We start from the raw sequence: 24781 nt of genomic DNA on the forward strand, positions 1-24781 counted from the left end.
TGTTTACATTCTGTTGGGCTTATATCAGAGAGCCATGGCCACAAGCCAGGTACCTTCTAATCATGATCCAATCACCTTCCAATCACTTTCAAATTACTCTCCAATCACACTCAGAAATACTCTACAGTGATACCAAATCACTTTCTAAAGAGCCGAGACTCTTCAATACACGTATGACTTGGGCGTCGGAGTACCTTTTACCTGTACCTCCCCAATATAGTTGTCATGGACAAGAATATTACCACCAAGTTTACTAATGAACTCATCCATTGTTTATATTGTTCGATCATGATATAAATTAAAAAGTAAACTATCATATAAAAAATGTGTTGATTCTCCTTATACCAGTAAAAAAAGGGTGAAAGCTACTGAAAAAAAGAAAACTACCAAACCTGCAACCTGCAAGCTATTTTGGGATCAATGGTTAAAAAAATAACTAATTTGGATCATTTTCTCACCCTCTTTATCACCTCTAATTGTAACATACCAAGTGCATAATATATATTTTATCAATTAATTTTATATCCATCTAACTTATATTGTGATTCCTAATTTCAAGATACCAAATCCATGATATATATTTATAAAATGTTGCATTACTTTTATCCAAACAAAGAACCAACACTATTCACAACGAATACATATGCGAAACCTTCGTTAAAAAAAATTAAATATGAAAATTTTCATCAAACACAAGTTTCTACGTGTAAATATATAATTAATCTCCAAATATTATGCAACCCATTATTTTAATGATAAAGTACTACAACCTATCATTGGTCAAATATATAACAAAACTAATTTATGGTAATAAATGTACATGAATCTCGTGCTGTCACAGGGCATGATTCCTTCCTAGGTATTTTATAGACATTTCCTTAGGTACAAGATCGCCTTATATCATGACCAAATTTGGCGACACCCAGGACAATTCCGCTGGTTTTGCAAACTCCGGTATTCAAAAAAACCATATGAAAAGAAATTTATATAAAACAAAAAAATTATAATGATATGAAGACACACTTTATACACAAATAAAATAAAATGGTCATAAAAAGTTGTATTTTTTAAAAAAATAAAAAATAAAAAGGAATAATATTAAATAAATGTAAAAAATTGATGTACTTGAAAATATCATTTTTGAAAAATAAAAACTGATCTAGAAAGGTAGTTTGGCTCCCAACAGAGTGAATGAATCACGTAACACCACTTTCCTTATTTTCCTCAACCTCGTTGTTTGTTCTAAATAACCGCTAATAACCCTATCTATCTCATTCCTTCTGTCCCATTTTTTATAGTTCACAGTTTTCAAACTCTCCATTTTTCTTTTTCTTTCTCTTTAATGGCTTCAGAGCCCAGCAGAAAGGGACTGTTAAGCTCAAAGGCCATAGCTGATGCAGCTTCATGGTACTGTGCCTTTCTTCTTGTCGCCCTTTTGCTCCAAACCATGTTCAGATACACCTCCATGCTTCCAAGCCATGTAGACAACAACCAACTCATTTCACAGCCATGCGAGGAAATCTATGTTGTCGGAGAAGGTGAGACACTTCACACAATAAGTGACAAGTGTGGTGACCCTTTCATTGTTGAGAACAATCCTCACATCCATGACCCCGATGATGTCTTCCCTGGCCTCGTTATCCATATCATGCCTAGAAGTTAAGCTTTTTTATATAAGCAAGAATCGATTCTGTTAGAGGAATATAATAACCTTTCTTGTCATCATCTTTTTCTTTCTTTTTCACTTGTATATAACTTATCAGAATCAACGTGAAGTTGAAAAGCTTTCTATGTTAACGTTTTGTTTTTCCATCTGTATCAATAAGGAAAACTTCATAGTTTATAGCCTTTTATTGAGGCTACTAATTATAAAACAAATTAGTGTGTAAATTCAGTTTTCTCTTATGTATTGGCCTATAAGTAAATGGAATATACTTAATATTGGTTTAATTATATTTTTTTTTTGTGAAAGAGTGTTATATATTATGAAGTTTTCAATACATCGATTCTTTCATTGATTTTACAATTTCGTTAATGGAATTGTCGGTGGTATATGATGAAAAGGGTGAAGAACAAAACTCCATAGCTTTCATTGTCGTGGTTGAGAAATTATTTCAAATTCACCTATTAGTTAATAGAAACCACGAAAAGAGTATTCTATGAGGCTTTACGCAATTTCTTTCCATAAAAAAAAAATACATCTCTTAGTTTTATTATTTTTGGTCGAGATTCATTTTCACATGCTTGATTTTGTCTTACACAAAGATGAATTTGGGTTCCCTAGCTATGAAACGTCGCCTACCTATCTTGTCATATTATGACCCTCGCTTTCGTACCTGGTTATGATTTCCTTTATTCTTTACATGTGGATAAAGTGCCTTATTTTTTGAGGTTATCTTACGTTAATGAGGGAGTGTTTTTTAAGATCCATGTTAAGTATATCTTCTCTTCCTCCTCGTTCTTTGACTTCTATATCATGGTTGGAGTATTAAAACAAAAAGGAAATCAGACATTGTTCGAAATTGATTAGTTAAGATGGAAACCCCGTGTAATCGAGTTATTTTATTTATAGGAATTGAAACATAGCTTGCTCCTTTTTATTCTAGTGAAGCACTCCACCACTCTTTAGATGAAGATAAATGGTTTATATCTTGACGTTGTTTTTGGCCAATTTTATCTAGGTCATATCCAACTCAAATCTAAGTTGTATAGGTACAATTTTTTAGTAGTATGTTTTGATAACCATAACCATTAACAATTGATATCACATTGTACTCAATTTTGTCTTAAAAAAGTATTTTAGTTAAGAATATTTTAGTTTCAACTCTTAAAAATAGTTTCAATTCTTTTTATTCATTTTGAGTTTCAGATGTGTATGAGTAGCTGAACTTTTTATTATTAAGAGTTAGATTAATGTATCTAAATATAGATTTTTCTAATCATTATCACATAAAAGGCTTTTTCACGTCGACTATTTTAGGCTTCCGACATATGTTGAAGGTCCGTCGTAGAAAGAAATGTCAAATTGATCTATATTGTCTCTCAACTTTAATTGCATTTATATCATATGTTATTTGAGGTCGGTTGCAAAAACAACATAGGTTTGTTTTTTCTAAAATTTTTGTGAATATTTTTTCTTTATTGAAACCATGAAAAATTAATAAACAATACAATAGTACATCACAAAATTTTTTAGAATTTTAAAGTAATATGGTATCTAGAATAAAAGTAAAAGGTATAGAAAAATGAATAAAAAATACTAAGAAAATAGAAAAACATGCCTTAAATTATGGACTTTTGCAAATTCCATAACATTCCAAAAAAAAAGAAAAACATGGCCAATGCATTCATCACTCCATTTCCAATAACTTTGATTTTTGGATTGTTTCCATTCAAAATTTTAACGGTAAGATGAAGTGAAATTGGTTGAAAAACTTGTTCCTAAAAGTTTAGGGTCGTTGAAGAGAAAGATGAAAATATTGATATTGCTTCTGAAATTTTAAACGGAAACTTGACGTCACATATCTCACAACAAACATCAATTAGCAATTTAATGTCAGTAACAGAATCAACAAACATTAAATAATGTTGGACTTGAACGTTTATAGGTCCTAGGACCAATATCAAATACAAATTTACGTTTGTTGTGAATAAATCTTATATCAATTTAGACAAAATTTTTACAAAAATGTTATAGTATATTTTTAACGTTTAATTTTACTACTTACGGGAAAATAATGATGTTATAAACTTTTTTTTTTATATTAATAAATAAAATATATATGAATGTGTGTGTTTTTCATTTTTATCTTCTTAATAATTATTTTTTAAATTTAAATAATTATTTATAATAAAAATTATTTTTAAATTTTATCATTTTAATAATTATTTTCTTAATTCAAATCATTATTCATTACATAAAAAATTATTCACTCTTTTATCATTTTAGTAATTTTTTTCAAATATAAATAATTATTGATAATAAAAAAATATTTAAATGATATTTTTTATTTGAATAACTGAAATTGATTTTAGGGTTAAATATGTTTTTAGTCCCTATACTATCAAGCGGTTTTGGTTTTAGTCCCTCTTTCAAAATAAGGTACATTTTAGTCCTCTTTCTTTAGTAAACTTTGATTTTAGTCCTTAGAAATTAACACAGTTAAAAATATGATGATGTGGCTAACGGAGACGACTTTTTTTCTTATATTGACTGAGTGTTTGTCAGCTTTTCTCCCTCTCTCTCCCTAGTCTCTTCCTTCAATCCCAAAACACAAAACAGTCCTATCTTTCGGTCTCGCTTCTCCCATCACGACGAACTTCACTGGCTTAAACTGGGTTGGTCTAGAGTGAAGAATATAAATATATAGAATAGAACTTTGAAGAAGGAGGTGTGCAAAATTCTAAAAAACACGACATCATGGGTGGGGTCGGGAGAAACGAGCACTGAATCGGAGTATCATTTCATTTTCCAGAATTTTCCAGAACCAGACATGTTACAGAGGATGAAAAAGTTGAAGATTCCAACTTGTTGGATAAGCTTTTGACCACATTTTCTGCTGAATGAGAGCCCTTCGTGTTCCAAATTCAATCTTAATCGCGAAATTCTTATGTGTCTAGTTAAACTCCAATGAAGATAACTCCTTTGAGTCATTGTGAGAAAAGTGCCCGAGACCAGCAAACATGGCTTTTGATCCTGAAAACTGAAGGAATGCATTAAAAATCAACAAAATTGTCACAAATCTAAGTTAGCCAATCACAAAGCAACGGACCTGTCATGCAGAGTAAAATTCCACTAGAGCCATCCATATGCCAGAGAAAATCATTTAAAACATTGATTTGCAATACAAGTTTAATTTAAAATTCAAAATGAAAATCAAATACATTGACTTTTCAATGACTGTCACGCATAATAATAGCGGAGGGAAGAATTTGAACAGATTGAGAAAGAGAGAGAGTAACGCAAGGTTTAGACCTCAATCTCCATTCCATTCGTCGGAGCGGTAAAAGAGCCTTCAACATCGCCGTCGTGGGGATCTCTCTTCCTTTCGTTTGCGGAATCGGCGTCGTCGTCATCCTCCGCAAAACAGTTGAAGGCGGAGATGAACCCGACTTTGCACAGTTCATCGTCTTCATGGGCCTGGCGCTTTCCATCACCGCATTCCTGGTGCTGGCCCGCATCCTGGCGGAGCTGAAGCTCCTCGCAACGAGAGTGGGGGAGACTGCCATGGCGGCAACGACGTTCAATGACCTGGTTCCAGAAGAGTCCTCTGGTATCAGTGTGTGTTCTTCTCTCGGGGCTGACATTCGTGGTTTTGATGAAAGTGGTTGTCTAACCGGTGATGGGAGATGCGAGAGAAAAGCTTGATCGGAAGATTTGCCTGTTTTGTGTTTTAGGATTGAAGCTGCGGTGGTCGGTGCAGATCGAAGAAGGAGATGTTGACGTTGGCGACACGCCGATGGCTTCATATGTCACTGGCGGCGAATTTGGTTGGAGTGGACCGTGATGGTGCCTCTATTGTTCCTGAGTAGGGTTGCAGAGATTGAAAAAGAAAGGAAGAAACCTAATGCTTGGAAGAAAAGGAGGGAAACTCCGGTGGCTTTCCTGCGGAAACAAGCGTCAATCACACGTGGCAAGAGTCAGGAAAGAAAGTTGTGAATACATTTTGCTAGACGTTAGCCACATCATCATGTTTTTAACGGTGTTAATTTCGAAGGACTGAAATCAAAATTTCTTAAAGAAAGAGGACTAAAATGTACCTAAAGAGACTAAAACCAAAATCGTTTGATAGTATAGGGACTAAAAACATATTTAACCCTTGACTTTATCTATAAATATTTACATTATTTTGTTTTTTTTTCAATTTTATCATTTTAATTATTATTTTTAAAATTTAAATAACTTATAAATATTTAAATTATATGTATACATAATAATGTGTTTACCTAGTATTTATCAAAATAAATCATCATATTTTAAAACAATAGTAGAATTAAGAAAGTTAATCCAATTTAGTAATAACGTTACATTATTTTACATAATTCATGTATTCGAATTAAATCGAATTATAAATATAAGTTGTCATTACATACTTCATAAATCATGAATATTCTGAAAACAATTTCTAATGTAACACTTATCGTTATAATAAATAAATAAATAAATAATTAGAATAGTATTTGACCTAGATTTTTGGTCATAAAAAGTAGTATGTTCCATTTGTATTTTAATTTATTTAATGAATTAAAGAAAAGAAAGTGATTTGAAAAACAAATAAAAATAAAAACCCGTATTTGGGTGATTGATGAGATCAAGATTTGGATTCGTTTCGTACTCTGGAAAAATGAGTCAAAAAAACTCTGAAACCAAATTCACATGTTGTTGAAATTGAAGGATAAAGAAACACAAGAAGAAGAGGAAGAAGAAGAAGAAAAAGAAGAAAAAGAGTTGTTGTGTGAGGGGGTGAATTAGGTTTGTGATCGATTGATTGATCGGAGAGAGAAGAGATAGGGAAATGGGGGATCAAGTTGAGGGAACGGTTCAGAACATTCTGGATCAGGATACTCTGAAGTGGGTCTTCGTCGGTGGCAAAGGCGGCGTTGGAAAAACGACATGCAGTTCGATTATCTCCATTCTCCTTGCAACCGTTCGCTCTTCCGTCCTCATCATCTCCACCGACCCCGCTCACAATCTCAGCGACGCATTTCAGCAGCGTTTCACCAAAATCCCCACTCTCGTCAATGGCTTCTCCAACCTCTACGCCATGGTGATTAATCCCCTTTTTACCAAGGGATGTTTTTTTTTTTTTCTTGTTCAATTGCTTTATCTTATTTCTGTATGTATGTTGGGATTGTGGTGTAGGAGGTGGATCCTACCGTTGATCATGAGGATATGGGTGGCGCTGATGGGATGGACAGTTTGTTCTCCGAACTTGCCGGCGCTATTCCCGGAATTGATGAGGCCATGAGCTTTGCTGAGATGTTGAAGTAAGAATCTTGTGGCACTTCAATCTTGCTGAACTTGGTTTTGATACCTGTGTGTATTGTTTGTGACAGGATAAGTAGAGTGATTTAGGTTTTAGGCGTGTGTGCATGTGTAATGTTTGGGAAAGGACTAGTGGTTGATTTAGGTTTGTTGGAGAGGAAGAAGAGTGATAGTTGATTTTGGATTGGTGGCTCCCTGGTTGTATTTAGTCTTTAAGAACTTGCTTGTTATGAAAATTTTCGGAAAGAAAAACTATCAACAGACACCATTACCCTAATTAATGTCTAGGCGTCGATAGAGAAAGAATTAGAGAGAAGTGTAGATGTGATAGAGATATAATGTTGTGATTGAAAGAGATGAATAGAGAAAAGTTTTAAGTGTTGATGGAGTGTATGATATGAAGGTCGACAACATATTATTACTCTTTCGGAAAACCTTAGGGAAACAGTTATTGAGATTTTAATCCTGAACATAGGTGCTCTTGTAAATGGTAAATTCATCTCTAGGTTTTGTTATCTACTTTTACGTGATTGACACAATTCATGTGTGCTCATAATTTCTTACAAGAATCTTGTTATGAGTTTGATACCTGCCATTGCCTTGGTCTCTTTGGTTGTTGCCACTGCCCGTGACATAATAAGTTTCCTGATTGAGATCGTAGTTCTTTATCTGTTTCCTCAGGATCTTTAAAAGTTACACGCCAAAGGAAACATGTAAAATTTTGGGATATTGATTTTTCAGTTTTTTTATTATGTAAATTTGTGGTGATTAGTTCAGGGAGCAGAAGATTCTTTTTGTTACCCCACAGCCCATTACGAGGAGCCTTTAGATCATCATCAAGATTTTCTTGGTATTTTATAAGTAAAATTCATAGGGTTTGTTGGAAGGACTGCGGACAGAACAGGTCATGGAGGATGGTAATGCTCTGGTTCCGTATTGAGTAGAGACAAACTGGAAAGGAGTATAGTGAATTTTGTGTATTGTGTATACACAGTATTATTAGTTATAATGAAGAAGATATATAGGAATAAGGAACAAAATCAATATATCGTTTAATGGGAAATATTTGGTAAGATATGCCCCTATCAAATGATATCATATCTCCCTGTTAAATGTAATCAAATTAACAGTTTTGGTAAGTGTCAATTTTGTATATTTTCGCACCCAAGGAACTGGGTGGATGGAATGAGGGTGTTAGTGGCAATAATAGTATAGGTTTGCAGTGAGGGGATGACAATAGTTCCTCACATCCAAAAAATTGACGTGAATTAAAAATTAGAAGGCTGGGAATCCTAATTTAAATCTTACATCACATGAAATAGTGTAGCTACGAAAATTCCTATTGTAGGTTCCTGAAAATTCTGTCTTGTTGTAGCAAGTGCTGAGTTCTTACTGACTCATGTAAAATATTAAAACTACAGTATTCTGTAGGTATATGGTTAATGAGAGGGGACCACTCCCATAGCAGGTATTCTGCCTTCATAATTCTAAAGTCAAACCAAACATAAACTTGTAAGTTGTAAGTATGACTGTTGGTTTTATACAAGAAATTTTTGCTTTTAAAACAACTCATATCTATGTCAATTTTAGTTACAAATGAATCAATATGCTGTAATATCAAAATCTAAGTTGGATGCATAATTTTTATCCACAATAAGCTATGCGAATTTTTATTTATTTGTTGATTTGCAAATCATAATTAATGGTGCATGATTAATCAAGAAACTTGTTAAGCAAGCTTGTGGTGCTCTTATTTCTTTATCTTTCTTTGAAAGGTCCCTTTTCAACTTAATATTTTTATGTTATTCATTGTGTGTTTTGTTCTATAATTATTTTGCAGATTGGTCCAGACCATGGATTATTCTGTTATTGTATTTGATACTGCTCCCACTGGTCATACACTCAGACTATTGCAATTCCCAACGGTTTTAGAAAAAGGTCTTGCAAAAGTGATGTCTTTGAAAAATAAATTCGGTGGTTTGTTTAATCAGGTATGAACTTAAGAATAAAGTCTTTTGCATCACGTCATATTTTCTTTCTACTTTACTGTTGTTGGAAGTCCCACATCGACTAGAGATAAAGCCAATTTATAATATATAAGTGAGGTACAAACCTCACCTTACAAGTTAGTCTTGTGGGGTTGAGTTAGGTTTAAACTCTACTTCTAACATTTTTTTTAAAAACCAACTATAAAGTATAACAAGACTTAACTAAACTAGTTAAAAATGACTAGATAAAATAGAATAAACACATAGGATAAAAGACCCCCTCAAGTTGGAGAGAAAATGTTTTTGAGGGCCAACCTACGGATGAGGAGTCTCAATTTATATGTTATCTAACAAAATGGACATCAATGTCAATATGCTTTGATATTTGATGGGAGACCGGGTTAGTGGAAAGGTGAATGGCCGAGACATTATCACATAGTAGCGAAACCATATCAGGTTGATGTTGGAAGAAGCTAAGAGTTCTTTAAGCCATAGTAGTTTTGTACATGCCAAAACCAAGACCAACAACTACAGTGATGAAAAGTAGTGCTCCTTATTTTTTAGTACCACGGTTAACTTCACCAATATGTGTTTAATGCCTTGCTCTCATACTCTAAATCGGTGTACAGCTTCTCCATATCATTCGTAAACTTCTCTGTTAGTGAGTTCTGCATCTCTGCTCTAAACTTGGACAGATGGTCTTCTAGTATTTTATCAGTAGACTGAGACATAATTTCGATAGTGTCATTCAAAAATTCGGTTATGACCATGGTTATTGCTTTAGCTTCTTTGGAGGATACTCCTTTCTCCTCTAGTTTTTCAACCATGGTTAGGGTGTCTATCATAATTTTTTTTTTTTTTTGCGTTGGAATGCATTGTCCACGCAACTGGAGGAAATTTTTCTCTTGGACACGAGGAAGTCCCTCTAGGTCCGATTAACTCCCATATCATTTTACCAAGGCGGGTGATCATTTCTCAATCAATGACCAATGGAAGAAAAGGAGAGAGAAGCTGCTCGGAGCGAATGACTTGTGGTTCATCAGACCTTCCTTTCTCGAAGTGGCTTGCGATCGGAGAAGAGAAAAGAAGAAGAGGCTCGGCGCTGCAGCGACGATGATCCCAGTGGTGAGCAACAGTTAGTGCAACACTCTGGGCCTTGATTCGTGGCGGTAGTTTGGTCGGAAAAGGTGTGAGCGCACTCACTGCCTCAGGAACCTAGAGCCTCTCCTTTCTGTTTCATTTTCAACTTCAATCATCTCATTCGATTCCTTGATGTATTTCTTTCCTCCCAGATGTGTCATTCCATAGCAAAAAGATGTTTTGTGGTCCTGTACAGCGATCCTACTCTAACTTTGTTGTCTTTTTTTGCACAACAATTCAGGATGGAAATGTAGATGTCTGTTGTCCATTGTTATAGAACTGAATCACAGGAGACCTCTTTGATGTTCTAAAACAGTACTGATCAGTCTCCTTGTCATTGTTACTTTCACCATATCCAATTAAACAGTTATCATTTGATGCCTTCAGAACAGTGGGATCAATGGTGAAGGCCAAAGTTTCGCATACAAACACTCACTGGAGCCTATGGAATTGTCATTACTAATTTACACATTTAATAGTCCAGATAGTTTATGAATGCAAAACCAATTGTTTCTGTTACCTTTGGACAGCATCATCTTTTTCTTTTTGATGATTTTCGGATAGCTTCTATCCCTAATTATTAATTATTGTGCATGACTTGCAGGGTGAGAGAGTGAGACATTCTCCCCATTCTCTCAATTAGACACTTTCAATGTGTTCCCTCTTCTCTCGTTTGGATGTATATTTCACATACTTCTACAGCTACTAGTGTAATTTCAATAAACCATAATAACCATCTTTTTTAATCTTTTTTTTTGTATACTTTCTCTCAACCACCACTTTCAATTTAAATAGTTTACTTAAATCTAAATATAAAATATTTATCATAAAATTTGTATATAATATGACTTATCTCAAAATTAGAAGAAAATGATTTCTCTCTTATCCAATCTCAGTATATATATGATATATATATATATATATATATATATATATATATATATATATATATATATATATATATATATATATATATATATATATATATATATATANATATATATATATATATATATATATATATATATATATATATATATATATATATATATATATATATATATATATATATATATATATATATATACATTGATTGAATAATTTAGGAAACAAGCAGTCTGTTCTAGGAAACAACAAATCCCTGATATTGTGGGATTGATATGCTAGTAATAAAACCAAGATACAACTAATATACAGAATTAGAACCAATAGGAATTAAATTTGAAACTTTCTAAAATATCTTGACAGAAGAAAATCTAAAACTTCCTAAAATATCTGAACAATTTATATATTAAAAAATACATATTATGAATTTTAATTTTAAAAAATAATATCTATTCTGAGGAAACAGGCTATAATACTACTTTATATTATTCCTGTAGCATAGATATGTCTGTATCCAACTGGGAAGAAGCTTCTCTGACATACCCATGAGACTGTTGTGTTTTATCTATTGTGTAATTGGAATCCATTTTGAACTTTCACCACAGATGACTCGTATGTTTGGCATGGGTGAGGATTTTGGAGATGATGCAATTCTTGGGAGGCTTGAAGGCATGAAGGATGTAATTGAACAAGTTAATAAGCAATTCAAAGATCCGGTAAGAATTACATTAAATTTCTGTATGGTATTGTTTTAAAAATGTGAATTTTTTGTTTATTTGTCTTCTACTCTTGCTGCTGAATGAACTGTAATTTTTACTTATTTTTCATAACCTTAGTTATAGGAGCTGGATCAGAAAATGAATGAAGACAGATTCTTTATTGCTTGCATATAAACTAAATTACTAGTTAATGAACCCTGCACTCTCCACAACAATAATAAATGCCCCTTCCTTATCGGATTGGACTGGATGTCTCTCGTCATCTAGAGAATCTGAACCAATAAGAATCCTTAACACTACACAAGGAAACTTTGCCTATTGCTGTGCAAGGATATTGTCTAATACATGACTAATTTATAAATATTTAACACTGTCAGTTGATAAAACAAAGAGTTAAGTATGTTTTTAGTTTTTGAACTTACGTGCGAAATTAGAATGTGTCTCTCAAAAAGTTAATATAAAACTCATCCATATACTTTAGTAGTGCATGGAATACATCCCCATTGAATGGCGTTACGTTTTTTTGAGGTGTGTAACGGTGATGCTAAGTGTATTAAAGGGTTTGCCCATGTGACTGACACATATAATTTTATAAAATAAAAATTCTGATTTTTTTTGTCTTGTTATTCTTTTCTTTTACTTTTCTTTTTCTATTTTTTTCTTTCCCTCCTTCATCTTCTTCTACGTGGCCCTAAACCCCTACGCTAAGGGTCTCACCGCTGCACCTCCTCTATCCAACCAGACCCACCGGCAGTGATGCTCACGTATTTGGGGCCCTTGCCGTGGGCATTAGACGTGTTAGCCATTGTCTAACCGTTATAACTAGTGTGTGCCATTGTCAAACCCTGGCTTCTCAAGATGGGAGAGATCAACACATTGCATGATCTCTTGATCCGGTGAACATTGTCATGATCTCACTGCAATCCGCACCTCCCTGATCTAGCACTTTATACTTGCAGGATTGAGCGAGTTTGCATGTTTACTCTGGATTTCTGTCACAATTATTCCCGTGTCCCTCCTATTTCTCCTAATGTTTGCACTCTTAATGTGAGGTTTCAATTTTCTATAGCATTGAGTGTAGTTTGCATATTCATGAGAGAATTTAACCTTGTAATTCTTAGAAACTATGGTTAGTTAGGAGCTAATAATGGGCGAAGGTTGAAGTAGCACACTGCTGGTAGCGCAAATCATGTCTTCACATGTTAATGTGAAAACAGAATGACCTTAATATTTTACTTTAATGGAATACTATATTTACTAATCACACTACGACTGCTGATTTATCTTTTGCCGAAACTATATTTTCTTAAAGGAGATGCTCTGTTGAGGAGCTTATTAAACTTCTATTCATGAACCATATTCTTTATGCTTATTTATTGAAAGGAGAATGTTGAGTTTGATTCTAAAATTAGGATTATGCTAGTATTTGAATTTTGTATTAGACTTTAGCTCTATATATATGGCTTTATACGTGGACAATGTATATAGAGCTCAAGTCTATTTAAATTCCAAATACGAACATTATCGTAATTTTAAAATCAAACTCATAGCGTTCTAAATAAAAAGTGATAAGAATAAGATCCTTATCTAAACATCTTAAAAAAATTTAAACATAACACAAATTCTATAACCTAACATGTTCACGTTTTAATTATTGATTGATTGATAATCGTTACAGATCCCATATCGATTAGAAATAAGGCGAATTTATAACATATAAATGGATATAAACCTAATTTTACAAGTCGATTTTGTAAGGTGGAATTAGGTTTAAAGTCTATTTTTTAAAATGATATCATAGTTATCCAAAGTTTTTCCTAGTAAGATTTGTTGTTTATTGGGTTTATTTTGTCACTCGCTATTAGGTTGCTATAAGACCACTTATTAATGTCCAATCTTATGCTCAAGAGGTATATGTCTCGGTGTAAGGGGTATGTTGGAGATCCTACCTCAACTAGAGGTTAGATTGATGTATAGTATATAAGTGAGTGCAAATCTCACTTTACAACCCAGTTTATTAAGGTTGAATTAAATTTAAAATTCACTTCTTAAAAATAATTTAGTCACATTTCAAACAATTTTCTTTTCAATTCCTAGTTTGTATTTAACCTTTGAAAAAATAATGTTACGTGACACAACAGCAAAAAATTAAGTTGAGTACAAGTATCTTTGACTAGTGTTTGGATTTGATAAATTTCAATTGGCTAAGTCAGGTCCTTCCTTGTATAAAACAATTTTTCTGTATAATTTTGATAAAAAGAATGAGTTTACTTTCATGCAGTTGTTCTGATAACAAGACTTCCATGTTCTTTGAATTTTTAACTTGGAATTGTTTGATAGGTCCCAGCCATTTGTTGTTATTTTTATGTTCCCTTTATTTCGAATGTAGTACGATTAATTAAGATGTATTGATTTTGTCTTTGAATAAAATATTATGTGCTTGATCTTTTTATTGTACCCAACCCAGCTACCAATGCCTTTCCAATAACTAAATTGTTGTATTTCTTTATTTACAGGACATGACAACTTTCATATGTGTTTGTATTCCCGAATTCCTTTCTCTATATGAAACAGAAAGACTGGTTCAGGAGCTTACAAAGTTTGAAATTGACACCCACAATATCATCATTAATCAAGTAATCTTTGATGACGAAGGTAACATTCCTATCATGTCCTTTATAACTTACATTATTTTTTTAATTTCTTTTCCAAATCATATTATTTTCTTCTAATCCTTTCACCCTTGTATTGTAGATGTTGAATCCAAGTTACTTAAGGCAAGAATGAAAATGCAACAGAAATATCTGGACCAGTTCTACATGTTGTATGATGACTTCAATATTACCAAGCTTCCATTGCTCCCAGAAGAGGTTAGTTGTTGCATTCTTGATACTCAGCAGATTCATACACGTGTCAAAAAACTAAGTGGTTATTTTTTAAACCGCTGAAATTGTGAGTAGTTTGCTTCCATTTCCTGCTCGTTGTATCATTAGACTTAAATGAACTATCACAAATTGATAGGTTACTGGGGTCGAAGCTCTGAAAGCGTTTTCTAGACATTTTACATCACCGTATCAATCCTTAGCTGGTGGAGGAGACCATGTAGAACGGTTACAGCGCAAATTAGCAGCACTACAACGACAGATACATGAGACTGAGGAAGAATTGGAGAGAATTAGAAGGGGCGTCTAGGCTTGACGGTCTCTATCCATGAATAATGTCATTGTACGCCTTTTTGTTTAACATTATTTTTTAGCTTACATTTGATAAAGCATCTTTTTCTTTGTTGGCCCGCCAACACAAGTCATTCTCTATATGCTTTCATTTTAAGGTCACAGTGAGCTTTCTTATGTAACTCCAAAAGGTTATTACTGAGGTTAGTCTAATTTGTTTCATGAATATTCTTTACTTGTCTTGTATTTTTATAATTCATATTCTGAGATGGATAATTTCTTATCAATATTCTTCTTTGTTTTGTTTAAACTTTCCAATCTTGTTAAAATGTTCAATAAATTGTCCATGATGAAAAACCTTTATGCTTTGGTTGGGATATGACGATGATACGAAGAAAAGTGAGAGGTAAAAAAATGGGAGAGAAAAGAAGTCTTTCAAGTTTTGATAATTTTAGATGTTTTAAATTAAGTTCATATTAAAAGTTTCATTTTATTAAGTATTTGAAATTTTATATTTTTTAATTGGGTTTTTGTTATCCAATGGGTGTTAATTAACACGACTGAAGTAAAAGCTTAAATTTTATTTATTAAAGATGACAAGTATTAGGATGAGACGCGTAAGTTACAAAACTAATAATCAAAGAAAAATTAATATAAACATAATAAATTATATAATAAATTAATTTAAAGTTAAAAAAAAAAGCATGAGAATAATGACAAGTATAAGGATGAGACATAGTGAATTTACTGTTTTATCCTTGACTTAATAATAAAACTCTAACACTAATTTCATTCTCTTTTATCCTTGAGCCGCACCTCCTTCCCATGCACTTAAAATTTCTGATGGTTTCACTTGCAGATTATGTATATATAGGATAATTTCTCATCAATTGCATTCCTTCTATTTTAAAACCTTTCCAACAAAAGATGACATGTTGAAATGTTCAACTGTTCATCATAAAACATCTGCAGAAAATTAAGAAAGAGGTTTTTATGTTTCTAATTCTTCTTTCTAGCTGCTTACTTCTTTCTGCACTGCCACTCCAAAAGATAGTGTCCTTTTCTTGTAAACATAAACATTCAAATTCGCCAGACAACAAACATTTTATATATTTCCTCCAGGGAACCACCTCTACTAAACATTTATTATTCATACATTTAAGAATCTGGAAGAGAACCCGGGGAAATGATTATAGTGAATAATAAAATCATAAGAATCAAATAATTGATATAAAGTTGAGATGGCCGAGTTGGTCTAAGGCGCCAGATTAAGGTTCTGGTCCGAAAGGGCGTGGGTTCAAATCCCACTCTCAACAAATACTTTTTTTATTTTTTCTATAATTATAATAATACTTTTTTCAATTCTCAAAATAAGAGCAAATCATTAAGAGAATTACTCAAAATTGGAGGAGAAAATAAGCTTTTCTAAGTTTTTAATTTTTAATTTAATACAATATTTTTAAATATAAATAAAAAAAGTAAAAATTTTAACATATAAAATCTCCTTTCATCTTTATAAAAAGAAAGATAAAATTAACATGAATTTAGTTTAAGTAAATCTTAGCTTATTTCATCATATTTAATGACATTGCTATCTCAAAATACACTTCAAAATACAGTTCACTTAATTTAAATTTTATTTAACGACTGCTTATTATTTTTATATTTTTTTATTGTTGTGAATTACTATTTTTATTTATATTTAAGATCAAAAGAGAGTATAAAATTTTGTAACGTCCCGACAACTTACAGAGACTGTTAATTGTCCCCACACATCAATACAACTAAGCACACTTAACCATGGAGTTTTTATGGGTTAAGTTACCAAAAAACAAATGTATTTTGTTGATATAAGTAGCCAAATAAATTCCTTTAAGCTATCTTTCAACTGTATAGTTCCATACCTATACAGTCTTTAAATCTCTCTCATTCTGGTGTATGTTCTATTCGTCCATGTGTCCCTTCCACTGGAAGCCTGCTAGGAGCTGCACTCTGTGCCTCTCTCACGCGACCACTCCCCACCCTTGTCAGTGCCCGAATGTCACATGCTCACCAGCTTCCGCTTTGGTTCATCCTCGAACCACACCGTACTGGGTGAGGCTAGCTCTGATAAATGTGACGTCCCAATTAGATAGAAAGACATACATAATCAAAACGTCATCATGCATAATAATTGAAAGCAGTTAGAGGAGTAATTAAGGTACTTAGTTTACAGTCATCCAAAATGGTTAAGGATTTGAAACTCTAAGTACTATAGACTAATAGAGTTTATGATTATAGTCATCCATGAAACAATACTATAATTTGAAATTTTTAAACAAAACAAAGTTCTTCAAAATAACCTAGAGTAAATGAAAGTTCTTAAGAAGACTAGGCAGCAGCGTTGTCATTCTCATCCAAAGTTGTCTCCAAGGTAACTTCCTCGCCATCTGCTCCCATCCAAGTGGATGATCATCGCAAAAGAAAACAAACGCAAACATGGCACAAACACAAGCAATTGCAAGGGTGAGCTAATTATATAAAAAGCGTGAAAATTTTATTAACATATACATATCAGATTCAACTCAAGTAAAGTACATATACAAGTAAAGCAATATATGACATAGATCCTATACATGTTATATTCTAGACTTGACTCCTCTAGACTTTAGAATGATAGTCGAGCTATTGCGGGCCATGCACTCGTGGTGGCTTGTGATACTTGGGCTTCCCCACCCTAGGCTTCCCCACCCTTCCACACTCACGAGGTTAGTCTGTTCTGCGCCTTGGAGCATGATGGAAGCCTCTAGGAGTAAGACCTCCTGCTACTCCTCACCACATGGTTCAATCCTCTCTACGTGAGAAGAAGGACCATTGGAGTTTCAGGATGACCCCAATACTGAGCTCCTACTTTCATTCTAAAACACTAAGAATCTAATCGAGAGATTCTACACAGATGGAACTTAATTTACCACTTGGATCGTACTTTTATCATTTTGTAATCATATACTTTTTTCCACAATCTCAACAATATACATTACACACCAATCACAAAACTTATAACACAACCTCAATACTTTTCTTACATAGTCTCAGTACTATACATTGACTCATCAAACACAAAGTTTTACTACACCATATAAAATATTACGACTTCATATAAAATACCACTACAACACATAAATATATTAAACTTTTATTATTTATTTTATATACCTAATAACCCCTCAATCCCTCAAATTAAATCATAAACATTCACTGGTGCCCCATGCTAATTTGTTATTATATAACTTAATTTTATGAGAGACAAAGGTTTAATCACATGCCAAACTAAAATCTTGTATCATCATGTTAAGTAAATATCATGATAATGCATAATTCTATGTTAACTTAGTAAATATCATAGATAACGGTATATTCAACTGTTATCAATTCCTCATTTTCACTACTCCACTTCCTCAAAACTCACTCAGCACAGTCACAAATAATTCTCCAAAATAAGTTCAACATGATCACAGACTTTAACATTCCATACATCTAATGTTGATCACACCAAAATCCAATTTCACACACATACAAAACCATCAAATAACATTCACATGCACAATAAATTCATCAATTAAATTAACTAGCTTCCCTTACATTTAACAGACCAAACAACTTCTACACTTTCAGAAATTTGCTTACACCTCCAGAAAATCCTAAGAACAACAACCCTAAACACTAAATTGATTGGTGGAATAGGAAGCTCTTGACGTCAGGATCGCCTAGGTAGCTCTTGATCGCCGAACAAATAAATTTCTAGTGAGAAAATCTAGAGAGAAGGGAGAGGAAGGGTAGAGAATAATGTTTTTAGAGAGATGGAAAGTATTTTTATAATGAACTGAGTGTTGTAAACTTCTATTTATATTGTTGGCTTATTTTAACACAAAGTGTTCGGTCTCATTATTTTAATACATCTATCTATTCTTAACCGTATATTTTTTGGATCCTTACAATAATAATAATAATAATTATTATTATTATAAAAATAAATAATTATAATAGAAGATGATTTTTATATTGAAAAAAATGACGAGATAAACATGCTCCTAATAAATTAAACACTCAAATAATCTACTTTCATATTTTTCTTCTTTTTCTTCGATAAGAAAAATATGTCACACTATTGAAGGCACAATTAAGAATCACATTGAAAAACTTGAACATAACATTAAACATTGTTTACAATTATAAAACAATCGAAAACATTTTAAATCTCATTTCTATGTTATTCTCAGTTATTACTATTATATATAGAAAATAACATCAGTCTCCATAATTTGTGAACCATTATAACTTTTCTTTATAATTCCAAAGATACGTAGTAGGAAAATTTATCATTATTAACATTTTAATACAAAAAAGCTGAAAAAAATTCACCTTATCTTTTTTAAAATTGTTGTTTGTGTCCATCCACTAATAATGTAAATTTAGACCTTCTTAACCAGACAATTGCCATTTATATAATATTCACGTGTACTTGATGATGACCTTTATAATAATGAATAGTAAACAAGTGTATTTCTAATTAACTCTTTTAAGTTTTCAAGGAAATGATAGTTTTGAAGAAAATGGAAATGATGATTTTCAAAAAAATAATGGTTTAATATACTTTGGATATAATATACTTTGGATATGTTTAGTAAAATGAAATGTTTTTCATGTACTTCAAGTTATATTTGGATAACTGTAACAATTCATATGTATGTTTTATATTTCAATTGTTCTAGTTTTATTAATTGTGTGATTAATCCTATAATAACGTTAGTACCATTAAAATTTTAGGATGTTACATCATAATATTCCTTTATTTTTTTCATAAATTTTTAAGATTTTGTCATAATTTCAAATGTAATAAATAATAATAATAAAACTTAATTAGGTTATTTTTAATTTATTCTTTTTATCTATATTTTTTATAACTGATTTAGATTTTGTAATAATTTTGAGTGCGACAAATAATAATAATACAATATAATGTTTGAGTTTAACTACAAATAAGAAAGGATTGATAACATGCACAGAACCTTGACCTTTAAAAAAAATATAGGATAAGATAAAATAAACTAAAATAAAACAAAATAAAATACAATAAAACAAAATCAATTAAAATAGAATAAAATAACCTAAAGCGACAAAAATGGAACAAACATAAATTCTTATAATTAGGTATGCCCTTTCTCAAATTAATAAATATATTTTGTAGAATTTTTCATTTTGCATTTCCGCTTGCTTTATTTTAANGTTAATTTTATTCTTGCTTTTTCTATTACTGTTGTTAAGACGAAAATTACGTCTTGACAATATAATAATTATATAATGAATTAAAAATAATATAATAATTAATTATTATGTTTTAGAATATTTAAAATTAAAAATGTATAATGAAACAAAATTGAAAAGAAATGTTTTTTTATTAAGGAATATTNTCATCTAAAATATGATAAGAAAATACATTTAGCAATAATACATTGTTCCAATTTTATCCGAACATAAAGGTAAAAAAAGAAAATTCAGAGCAAATTTAAAAATAATAACTGGTGAGTTTGAAGATAATGAGTCTATATTTGGCAAGACCATATGCTACCAACATTGGCAGCCATATGTATTATTGAAGAAACAAGAGCATAAAATGGACGTGTTTGTTGGATTACTCCCCAATTAATAAGTTGGATAGCTGTTAACGAATCACTTTCAACAATCAAATTATTATATGTCATTGATATCCCTATTTCCATTCCAAGCTTAATTGCAAATAATTCAGCTTTCTGAATCAACTCTTAACACATTAGAGAAGGCAAAAAGAAATTCACCATCAGAGTCTCTAATAACACCTCCTGCAATGGCCTTTTTTCCACCCCAAGTATAAGCTCCATCACAATTAATTTTAACACATCCTTTTGGAGGTGGTATCCTGATATCAGTAATTATTACCACCATCTGAGGTTCATTTTTAAGACAAAATCAGCTCTCCTTTAGCTTATTACTTGCTTAAATACTCTCTTTTATCTTGTTTTAATGTTTATTTATATTGTGGGCTACATTGATATATATACATACATACATACATACATACGTACATATATATATATATATATATATATGCCTTTTCCATCAATTTCTAGTATTCTTATTTCTAATCTTAAAGCTTGCATGTAATGGGGACGTTATTTGATCTTTGATTCATGGGTATGGGAACATATCTTCTGTAATTTAGAACTGAAACAAGAGTCCTAGTAGTTCATTGATTCTAGGGATGGAAGATGATCCTCTTGTTGTCTTAGATCCTAGCTCTTAATGCAGGTTAACTTGTGGAGTGATCAAGGGATTGATGCTTAGCTAGAAAACCTAGGCTCTTCCACCTAAGGGATTATTAGGGATAGAGTAATTTTGTGAATTGACTTTAGTAATTTGATGNAGTGGAGATGAAATTGTGTATGTACAAGAGTGAATTCGTGAAACCTAACCTTAGTAATGTCATTTCATATCATTTCTAGTCTATTGCATTCTTAAGTGTCTTCAAACACCAAAGTACAACCTTGTATATTTGAAATTTTATCTTCTTTTCCCTTGTTTGTCAATTGATATGTTGTTCTTGAGTCTATATGAGTTGTTAATAGTGCAATTAACTAGTATTACACGAGTCTTTTGGGAAATGATATTTGATCTTACTATTTTGTATTACTTAAACGATTTGGTACACCTACCAATGAATTAACATATCCAACAAACTAATCTTGGAAGTTTTGAATTGTCTCTCTAGAAAAATAAATGTTTGTATATCAATTGATAATTAAACTACAAAATATAACAATTAAAAAGTTAAATGAAAATTTAAATTTTTAACATCTAATTAAAAGTAATAATAAAATAATAATATTAATAACATAATAATAATAATAATAAAAATAATTATTACTATTATTATAAAAATAAATAATTATAATAGAAGATGATTTTTATATTGAAAAAAAATGACAAGATAAACATGCTCCTAATAAATAAAACACTCAAATAATCTACTTTCATATTTTTCTTCGATAAGAAAAATATGTCACCGTATTCAAAGTACAAAACAAAATCCTATTGAAAAACTTGTACAAAACATTAAATATTGTTTACAATTATAAAAAAATCAAAAATATTTTAAATCTCATTTTTATGTTATTCTCAGTTATTACTATTATATATAGAAAATAACATCAATAACCATAATTTGTGAACCATATGACTTTTCTTTATAATTCTAAAGATTTGTAGTAGGAAAATTTATCATTATTAACATTTTAACACAAAACGAAAAAAAAAAAAAAGTTCACCTTATCTTTTTTAAAATTGGTCTGTGTCTATCCACTAATAATGTAAATTTGGAGATTCTTCACCATTTAGGCAAGTGACATTTATGTAATATTCATATGTTGATGATGATCTTTAAAAAGTCTTTCTTTCTATATCCATACTTTATAATAATGAATAGTAAACAAGTGTGTTTCTAATTAACTCTTTTAAGGAAACAATGGTTTTCAATAAAATGATAGTATTCAAGAAAATAATGGTTTAATATACTTTGGATATGTTTAGTAAAGTGAAAGAAGAGAAGATAGAGAATTAGAAATATAAATAAAATAAAATATAAAAAGAAAAAGATAAATTCAAATACAATAATAAAATAAAAAGATAAAATAAATTAAAAAGATAAAGATAAAAAATAAAATAAAGTTAACAATAAACCATATTCAATTATTTTATGTTTGATTTTAAGCAAACTATTAAAATTGTTTTATTTATTAACATGGAGAATAAAATACAATTCTAAAGACTTAAAATAGTTGTGTAATACTTTAATTACGATAAAACCCTTATACTTTATTCGAGTTTATGTTAGGAATGAAATTTAAATCCTCTATTAATTATCATATTTTTTCCAAAATCAATAAAAATACTATAAATAATTAATTTTGATCTTAAAATGTTTAGTTTAGTTTTTAAAAAAAGGAAATATTAATGAGTTTGAAAATGTAAAAAGAAAAAACTAAGATTACATCATAAATTCTGTGAGATTATCTTATTAACAACACCTCACATTATAAAAAATCTTAAACAAAACTTCTCAGAAAAATAAAAGTATAAATATATTATTTGTCATAAAATATCTTTAATACTAACATCAACTAAATAAAATATGAGATAAACAATAATTTTTTAAATATTTATTCGTATCCTAATTTAAGGGTTACCATAAATAATAAATTGAATGATATCCAACACAATATTTTTATATTCTTCGTTTTAATAGAACTATTATTATTATTAGATTTAATTAATATTTAAAATATCCATAAATTTAAATATATTTAACTTACCTTGTTAATTTTTTATCAAATAAATATTTAAAATTTTATATTTTTCAATTAAGTTATTTATTTTCTTGGATAGTGTACTTCTTATCTTTCTAAATCATTTACATCAGTTTGCAACCATAAGACCTCTTTGATAAATATAGATATTAACATGAAAGTCATTCAAATAACATAGTCAACTTGTTATTCATAATACTTTCAATTAATACATTAAAATTCACTCATTATATTACATTAATGACAATATCTTTTTATAATAGCTGTAAAATCTTACCAGAATAAATAATATGATTAAACAAAATAACAATTAAGTCGTCCAAATAAATCAAATCATACATACTAAATCAGAAAACATGAATAAATTTAATTACTCAATAAAAAAACACTAGACTCTGATGATCTAAATTATTATTCTTTCTATTTGTCACAATCGAAATTTCGATAGAATATTAAACATTTATCAAACAAATAGATAAAAGATAAAAAAATAAATAAAAAATATCTTAATTAAGCTTTATATTAAGTTTTATTATTATTAATATTATTTATCATTAAATTTTATGGAAAAGATAAAAGAAATATTACAGTCCATTACAAAGTTATAGAAAAAAATTAAAAAATAATATACCCAATCAAATTTAAGCCGAATAATCAACAAACTAACACTTTAAATTATTTAACCTAAAATTGTAATTTAATATATAATTTAATTTTGAAAATAAATATTCTCCTTTAATACGATTTATTTATTTTTATGTGACACTTAAGTTTAGTCATATAATTTATTTGAGTTAGTGTTTTTCACCTTAGTAATTTTATTAACAACTAATTAGTACTATTATTTATTATAATAAAAAAAATAACTTAAACAAAATTTTCAGTTATACGTATTTAAATTTATATATGCTTTCTTCAATATTTATCTCACAAAAAAAAATCTTAGATATTGCAAATATTTAAAATTAGTTAACCTTGTTAATTAGCTAAAAAAACAAAAATATTAACGATGTTTAGTAGGACAAATATTCTTAAAGTACAATTTAAGCAATAAAATAAGAAAAGAATGAATTTTTTATTATTTATGAAGACAAGAAATACTTATATACAATATTGTTTTATAATGCATTTTGTGGGAGATATTGTCTATTTGAACGTAATATTAATTATATTTATCAATCTCTAAAATAATTCAAGTGTTTAAAAAATGCATATCATATTTTGGGAATACTCATATATATATATATATATATATATATATATATATATATATATATATATATATATATACGGTTAGGGTTGGAGAGAATTTTATAAATTTGGATTACTTGATATTGCAAAAATATTTTGCTTTTAGACGGATATTTTTTTTATCCAATATAATATAATTAGATATGGTTTATAGTTATCTTTTATTTTTATTATTGCATTATCTTTTCTTATTATATTTTATTTTATTTATATTTCTAATTCTTTATCTTCTAATATTTCATTTTATTATTCAAATGAAACA

General features: G+C 30.1%; 1 protein-coding gene and 1 non-coding gene across 2 annotated transcripts; both read left to right on the plus strand.

Moving 5' to 3' along the window:
• Positions 1-6289: 6289 nt before the first annotated feature.
• Positions 6290-15177, plus strand: LOC106779005 (ATPase ASNA1 homolog). Its single transcript, XM_014667018.2, has 7 exons — positions 6290-6767; positions 6863-6987; positions 8826-8976; positions 11604-11714; positions 14234-14372; positions 14472-14587; positions 14739-15177. The coding sequence occupies exons 1-7, from the start codon at positions 6516-6518 to the stop codon at positions 14907-14909; spliced, it is 1065 nt and encodes a 354-aa protein (XP_014522504.1). The 5' UTR covers positions 6290-6515; the 3' UTR covers positions 14910-15177.
• A 948-nt stretch (positions 15178-16125) lies between these two features.
• TRNAL-AAG lies at positions 16126-16206 on the plus strand. Its single transcript has one exon. It is a non-coding gene; the product is annotated as a tRNA-Leu (tRNA).
• The last annotated feature ends 8575 nt before the right edge of the window (positions 16207-24781 follow it).

The sequence above is a fragment of the Vigna radiata genome, unplaced genomic scaffold (genome assembly GCF_000741045.1).
Source record: "Vigna radiata var. radiata cultivar VC1973A unplaced genomic scaffold, Vradiata_ver6 scaffold_292, whole genome shotgun sequence".
Lineage (NCBI taxonomy): Eukaryota > Viridiplantae > Streptophyta > Magnoliopsida > Fabales > Fabaceae > Vigna > Vigna radiata.